The 7,897-nt window shown below is 41.5% G+C and overlaps 1 protein-coding gene across 1 annotated transcript; it reads left to right on the top strand.

The window, feature by feature from the left end:
* The first annotated feature begins 547 nt into the window (after positions 1–547).
* Positions 548–4,526, top strand: LOC310679803 (uncharacterized protein). Its single transcript, XM_083445552.1, has 4 exons — positions 548–647; positions 1,605–1,709; positions 3,236–3,361; positions 4,168–4,526. Exons 1-4 carry the CDS (start codon positions 559–561, stop codon positions 4,283–4,285), a joined length of 438 nt encoding a protein of 145 aa, XP_083301678.1. The 5' UTR covers positions 548–558; the 3' UTR covers positions 4,286–4,526.
* The last annotated feature ends 3,371 nt before the right edge of the window (positions 4,527–7,897 follow it).

Raw genomic sequence — 7,897 nt, 5'->3', positions numbered from 1 at the left:
TCAAAGGTGTCCTGCACAAACCCTCTGAATGTATCTACCTGCAGTTTGGCAAGCTTAATCCATGCAAATTTCATTGTATGAAAAGGAACAAATTTGTAGCTGTTTTTAGATCCCCCGCTATAGTGAATGGCCAGGGAGGAGGGAAGCAAAAGCTTCATTTTTAACAGAGGTAATTTTCTCCCAAGTAATTGAGTGGAGTTAAAAAGACACTGCTGCTCTGAAACAAATTAGGCTGCTTCCAAAAGATACACGTTAATTTTTTCTTGCCACTGCGCATTCCTACCTAATGAATGCAGCATAAAAATAATAGGCAGAATCAATAAAAAGTTAAAAGCCTGGTAGAAAGCCTTTTCCTGGCACCAGAAACAGGGCATAAAAATGGGCTCCAGACATCCCTCTCAGGGGAAAACGTTCCAGCTCCAGGACGTCAGCAACATTCGTCATTATTTAGAGAGCCCTGGAATGTGCGTGTGTGACACAATAGGCAATCTGTACCAATGAAGAACTGCAGCCTTTCTGTTACTCATTAAAACTTGTTTCAGTTTTAAGGGAAGCATCATGGCTTTGCTGATGGCTGGACTGTGGCGGCTAGCTACGGTGGTGATGATCTTGTCTCACATCTCAGCATCACTGCCTTCTCTTGGGAGGTAAACATGTTTTCTGTGACTCAGCCCTTCCTTTTTTTTTTTCTTTCTTTCAAATTGTATGATCTCAGCAATTCAAAGATTTCCCACTTTCAGCCCTCCCACCCAGTCACTTTGGTGACTCTTCCCCTCCCGCTCTTCATCACACACAGAGTACTCTAAAGAAAAAGTGTGACGCCGATCACTTTTTGGAGAAATGGACAGTTGCAATGACAAGGGCAAGCTTCCTTAGACACTTCTGAGATTGGATTGACAGCTAGTGCTTGTTTTTCTACAATCTGTCCTTTTAAAAAGATGGAAGGAGCGTAGGAAAGAACACCGTGCAGTTCTGCTAGTTTACTAGGCATGCAGGGAATGCGACCACTCTTAGGACTTTTATTATTAAGATTCAAGTTTCAAAGTTTAATTACAATTAACTGTCTTCGAGATGACATTGCATAGCCAATGTGTTATAAATATATCGCATCAAAAACCAGTGTTTCCCAACAAGTCTCAGTTTCCCAATTTCCCCCAGGAAAGCCTCCAGTAATTAGTATCTTTCTTAGAGAATGCTCACTTGTCTCATTCCATGCTGCGGCTACAACAACATCAACATGCTCTCTGTCCCAGCCTCGACATCCGCACTTTCAGTGGAGCAACAGGCTGGATGGCCTACCCTTGGGCAAATGATAGATGACTTACAGTGGAATTTAATCATAGGATCATAGAATCATAGGATCATAGAGTTGGAAGAGACCACAAGGGCCATCGAGTCCAACCCCCTGCCAAGCAGGAAACACCATCAGAGCACTCCTGACATATGGTTGTCAAGCCTCTGCTTAAAGACCTCCAAAGAAGGAGACTCCACCACACTCCTTGGCAGCAAATTCCACTGTCGAACAGCTCTTACTTAATCCATTTTATATTAGCTTGACTCATTAATTCAGTTCAACTCTACATTTCTATGAATCTCAACCCTAGGCACCAGAGGCAAATCGAGCTCAAATTGATGCATGATGCGGGAATGAGAAGAGAATATGAGAAAGCTGCCAAATTACTACAAAACCTGATGAACTACAAGCGCAGGTAAATACAGATAATGCCTAAAAACGCTATGATTGAAAAGTCATCAGGGAAAGAGTATTTATTCACCTCACCATTTCAAAAGATCTCATACGTGAAGCCCCCCCACTATAGGTCAGGAGCCTATGAAGGGTTGCCATATACAGTATGTGTAGGCTGATTTTAAACGCTGGAACTCTCTTGGAAGATCAGAAGCAGGAAATCAGTAGAAAATTAGTAGATAGTGTCAGGAGTTCGGTGCAAAAGTGTATATAAGGTGTATGGAAATGGGAGGCAGATTTGAGAACTTTCAGAGTTATTACTTAAGCAATGAACAAACATTAAAAACAGATATAAAACAAGATGAAAAAACAAACTAAAACACAAGAATAATCATAAAAGAGCCAGCTCAACCACACTCCACTAAACATATGCTGAGAGTTAAGCTCCAAAGGATTCGGAAAATAAACATGTTTTCACCTGGGGCTTAAAAACAGATGGCACCAGTCATGCCTCCTTGGGGAGAGCATTTCACAAATGGGGAGCCACCACTGAGAAGGTTTGTTTCCAGGGCTGGCGCAGCCATTAGGTGGGGTGAAGCCACCGCCTCAGGTAGCAGAAGCCCCCTTGCCCTGTCACCTCTGGAGCGGTGCCAGCAGCTGCAGAGTGTTACTTCTCGTTTTGCCTCAAGCAGTGAAACAGGATGCAATGCCTCTACCTGTTCCCATGTTGCCAGCCTCTGAAAGTTCCTTGGAGGTGGGAACGCAGGATGAATGCAGACTCCAGGTTGGTTCATGTAAGGAAAGGCACACACAAGGTAGGGATAACTGGGTGTTACATTTTCCATTTCTGCAGTGTTGGCTGAAACTGATGTCTCAGTTAGATGCCACATGTGAACACCCATAAGGAAATTCTGATGGGTCACTTTATTGTTGCAAAGCACCAGCAGGAGGGAAGTGGCAGGATGGGAAGGGTTCAGCTCATCCCTGGACACCTTGCCCATTTCCTTCTCCCTATGTTTTGTTCTGCCACAGGGTTTCAGATGTACGTTTCACCATTCACACATGCACGTAGACTCCTGGGAGGAAGAGCAGATTGGGGTGAAGTGGCAGCCAGGGAAGCATAAAACACTATCTGCTTTTCTGCTCCATCTTCCCTTCCCTTGCATTTTAGCATGAACACTTTTCATTCACATATTTATTATTATTTTAATTGAATAGGCATTCGGAAGGATACTCAACTGCAGGAGTATATACACAAGAATGGCAAAATATAGTGGCCAGAACTGATTGAGATATTTTCATCCCAATACACTTTAGGCTTTTGTGGACATTAATCAGTCTTCAGAGAGAGGAGAAATTGCAAGGTTAATAAAGCTACATTGTAAGAAAGAAGCTTTTTCCAAAGGTGTATTTAATTTATGTGAATTTACATTCTAAAATAACAATGCACGTTGGGATGAGTGTCTTTAGAGAAGAGAGAAAACCCCAAAAGTGGCCTCTTAGCAGAATGTGCCCTCTCATCTCTGACTTTGCTTTCTTGTGCATTAGTGTCTCATCTGGAGTAAAGGATGCCTCTGGCTTCACTGATAAAAACACAGGTGACTTGTGGAGTTCAGAAGAGAAACTCATTAAACTGAAGGCTTGTTTGCAATTTGTACAGAACCTCGATGCAAGGTGAGACTTGGAAGTAGCCAATGGAGCACCATTTTTTACAAAGGGATCCAGGTGCCTAAGTTTGCTAAATTGTTCAAGGTCATGAAATTAAATTTTTTAAAAAAAAAGAAATTGTGAAGAGTTGCAAAAAGACCTCTCCAAACTGAGTGAATGGGCGGTAAAGTGGCAAATGCAATTCAAGGTGAACAAGTGTAAAGTGATGCATAGATGCTCTTAGGGTCTGACGTGGCAGTGACTAACCAAGAATGAGAACTTGGCATCATAATGGATAGCTCGGTGAAGATGTCTATGTAGTGTGTGACAGCTATGAGAAAGGTAAATTCCATGCTAGGGATCTTTAGGAAAGAAACTGAAAATTCAACTGCCATTACACAAATCTATGGCGCAACTGAATTTGGAATACTGTGTACAGCTCTGGTCATCTCACCTCGCTATTACACTATTTCCTTGGCTGATTTTACTGTTACTCTAGGGCTACCTCTCCCCAACCCTCTTCCCACAGCAGCTGTGGGAAGCAGTGCCTTGCTACATGTGCTTCAAGTCAGGAACAGTAGGGGGCGAAGGAAGAATAGATGATAAAGTGGAGGGAGGAAATACTAAGAAATAGACAAGGCAATGGGGGGGATGGGGAAGATGACAAGTACTTTTCTGATTATGAGCGTGAAGGATGGGTAGATTAGGTCAGTCAGTTGGAACTCATTCACAAGACTATCCAGATTCAGTGAGCAGATTGAGGAGGCAATGTTCCAGGAATGCTGGCCAGTGAACTATTGCATGATATTTGACCTGCATTTCTCTCATGGCAGTTTTTCAGGCAATGATGCAGAGGAAGCCACTCAGATAATGAGTCGCTCGGTTTGCCAACTGATTGCAGAAATAAATGAAGCGGTATCTGGAGCAACAGTAGATGAAAATCAGGATTGAAGCATCCAGCTCTGTGAGGATCTTCAAAAAAACAAATTGCAACTTCTGTTTTTCATGTGTGGATTAAATTATTGAGGAAAACAAACTGTGGAAATAAGTTAGTAAGGATTGCATAAATCAAAAGGAATGAGACTTAGAATGAAAGACTCAGGCATTTATACGTCTCATGGTAGAGTCTAAAATTATTCATCTTCATCTTGTCTTCATCTTCTCCAAAATCAAATAAAGAAACTATAGCACAGCTCTTTTGTTATTAGTATTTTTTTTTGCATGTGACAGTTATCTTATAAACCTAGCTGCATTTTCCTGGGTAAATTAGACTTTTGGAACATTCCCTCATGTGGAAGAACCCTGGCATTGAAAGGTAACAAAATGTATAGTGTGAACAGTTGTTCTTACCTACCTGGGAAATCATGAAAAGCTGCTTCAATCATGAGAAACTATCAATGTCATCTGTATTTCATGCTTATATGCGTGCCAGGTAAAGGATCTCAGTCTGGGATTCAGCAAGGTTCCAGGGGGTTCCAGATGCTCACCCAAGGTTTGTGCTCCTTAGGAGAATTGAAGAGGCAGCAGAAACTGTTATAGCTTTAAGAAATATGACTTATCCACCTATTTACACTTTCAATTTGCATGGAGGAAGTCCAGATCTCACAACATGGTCATCTCAAGCAGGGCTTGTCCCCCACAGCAGTGCAGCCCTGGAGTCAAAGGCATCTCTCCCAGGCTTCAGCCAGCCTGCCCAAGATGCCCCCCCCCCTTTGTTCTGCCCCTTCTTCCAAGCACACCTTGCTAAAAACTCTATTTTCCTGCCACTTCACACTCAGTTACCCTGGCAACCTTCCATTCCCCCCCCCTTCACATCTAAGGGGAAGGGGGAAGGACAGTTTTCTTTGTTTTCTTTTTTGTTAAATCGTTTTTATTAATTTTCCAATAAAAAACATCCAATTAACATATCAAATCATAATCCAATTAAAATAAAAAACTAAAATAAAAAAGACCAAATTATTATCCAAATTATAATTATTAACTTTTCGGGACTTCCCATCTCCAAATCTCAATCCTGCCTCTCCTCGTTGTTTCCATATTTTCCACATCTCGATTTTAACACTTTAAAATTCTCTGTCTCTGGCTGTATAATTCTCAATCATGTCAGACATCATATATCCGTTCATCCATCAAATACAGCTTTATTTGTATATACAGTATATATATTTTCAACTGTCCTTTTGCCAGCGCAGCTTCCTCTGGCTCCATTCCTTTTTTTATAATAATTTTTATTGATTTTAACATATAAATTATAAAATGTACCACAAAACTTATCACTTATACAGTCTTTTTGGACTTCCATCAGCACCTCTGATAATCCACCGTTTTATCCACTTCTTATACATTTCTTAACTTTATATTGCCTTTAAGTCTCTTAACAAATTATCCTTTCCTTTATCTGTTTTTGCAATACTTCCAATAATACTCCTCACAGAACTTCTTGTAAACCTACAAATTTCGTCTGGTCTCCTTTGGCTCCATTCCAATCCTGTTGGCTGTTATCCAACTCTGTTATCTGAAGTTTCTGAAGTTTAATAACGCAGCAACTCCCAAATCGTTAATCCTTCCAGTACGGGCTGTTATCCAAACCTTCCTTTTGAGATTTAATAACACAGTACCTTCCACATTATTGAGTTATTCTTAATAATTGTTAAGCAGACTGTTTGCTATATTGCAGTGTAGATAAACTATATTCCACAGATATCAGTCATTTGGCGATTGATCAGCCTTCCTGGGAGCCGCACAGTCCCCTCCTCTGGGCCCTAGCGGGAGGCTGCTAGACATCCATCTAGCCTTCTCTCTCGCTCATAATGAAAAAACCTTTTGCAAACAGCTGCACTATATGTTATCCAAAATATTGTCTCAAATCATTGTTATCAGCCAGCAAATAGTTCATGTTTCTCTTAAAGAAGGGAGGATTTCACAATTTCCTGTGCTGCGTCATACTGATGAGCGCCATCTTATTTCTTTCTTCTTCTATCTTTAGCAAGCATTTCAAGTCTTAAGTAAAGCTGCACAGTTGAATCCCCAATTGTAAATAGAAGTCCATCTGTACTCTTGCTTTTTTTAAAAAAATAAGTTCTTAATGAGGTTTGGCATGGAAAACCAGTTGTAGATGTTAAGAAGAGAGAGAGAGAGAAAACACACCAAACACCTCCGCAATCCGCACATTATGATGAGAATCTCTTTGAAGTCCAAGCTTGTACACCAGAGACTGTACAGTTCTGCAGGGGGTTTTTTAGACTTCTTAGGTCCAGACCATGTCTGTTTATTGTCCAGATCTAATCATTTCTTCAAACAGATATTCCTGGCTATGAGAATGACATCAGAGAGTGCCAGCAGTCCCATGCTCTGCGACCCAGTGTCCTGCCGCTTGCACCTTCATGCAAGTCGGCAATCTCGGATGATCTGCGGGTCTATGAGACAGTCCTCCCCCATCCTGGGGAGTCTGCCAGGGCTAATTACCCCCATATCAGCCCTGAATTACTGGGGCGGCTGGGCTCCAATCATATGGGAGTCAGCCATTTCCCACCGCCAGAAACAGGAAGTCGGGGGAGGACAGTTTTCTTATGGAGTATTGCCAATGGCTCTGTTGTTTCTTAATAGCCCTACCTTGGCCAGGTCATTTTGCATAGCCTAGCTCAGGAATTCCTCTGCAGCTTTTATTTCTCCCTTCACATCCGAAATAATCAAAATTCTAGCATTTATTAATTTCTAGGGTTTAGAGGCCACCCCAAATCTGCAACAATATATAAAGAAACAGCAAAAAGCACTTTAAAACATGAACCTATTGGCACAGCATAGGACAAACAAACGTAAGCCTTACCCCACAGCACATATTAAGGCCTAACTACAAAGTAATGACAAAAGCATTCCTTTGGGAAAAGATTTACTATGAAAAAATAGTAACAAAGTCTCCTAACAGAGAGGAAACTTTGCCATGCTGGATGATCACAAGCACTGTAATGACCTTTGCATCCTATTCTGATAGTCTTGCGGAAAGAGAGGTAGAAGAAACGATCTGCTTCCCTGGCACAGAATTTCAAAGCACTCCGCAGTTGCTATGATCTAAAGTTTGAAGATCAGAGTGAGATTCACAATCCCTCTCTTTGGAAATCTCCTAAATGAGAAATGCTGAAGTTTCCCCTGAAGTTTTTCTGTTGCACTTTCTTTTTCTTCTCAAATATGTTACTAAAGTTCAGCAAAGGCACACTGCACATGCTCAGAGCAATATTCATCTTTGATATTACTTTATGAGTTGTTGAGGCTTAGCTTGGGTATTAAAAACCCGTGAATAGGTCCCTGACTCTCTCTAAATGGCACCACACTGCTTGGTTTCAAGCATTGTTTGGATATTTTTGACACCCTGCGTAGCCCATTCAGATATTTTTTGGAGGGCATGTGTGAAATGACTCGCCGTCTTCCATTCTGTAAAATGGCCCACCCTCTTCCGTTCAGCATCACCCATTACCCTTGGTCCTAGCCACATGCAAGTGTTACGTAATGCGTAGCAGCAAAGCGGGACCATCCACTTATCGCATTCAGGAACTGGTAACAGTAAGC

Source organism: Podarcis tiliguerta, assembly GCF_965153285.1.
Source record: "Podarcis tiliguerta genome assembly, chromosome: 1".
NCBI classification, from domain to species: Eukaryota; Metazoa; Chordata; class Lepidosauria; order Squamata; family Lacertidae; genus Podarcis; species Podarcis tiliguerta.
Note: the sequence above shows the minus strand (reverse complement) of the source record. Positions and strands in the feature narration are given on the sequence as shown.

Excerpts from the sequence above, each read along its gene's own strand:
- LOC310679803 (XM_083445552.1), top strand. The coding sequence starts at position 559 with ATGGCTTTGCTGATGGCTGGACTGTGGCGGCTAGCTACGGTGGTGATG. Across the intron at positions 648-1,604 it reads TCACTGCCTTCTCTTGGGAG|GCACCAGAGGCAAATCGAGC; the intron begins GTAAACATGTTT and ends TCTCAACCCTAG. Across the intron at positions 3,362-4,167 it reads GTACAGAACCTCGATGCAAG|TTTTTCAGGCAATGATGCAG; the intron begins GTGAGACTTGGA and ends CTCTCATGGCAG.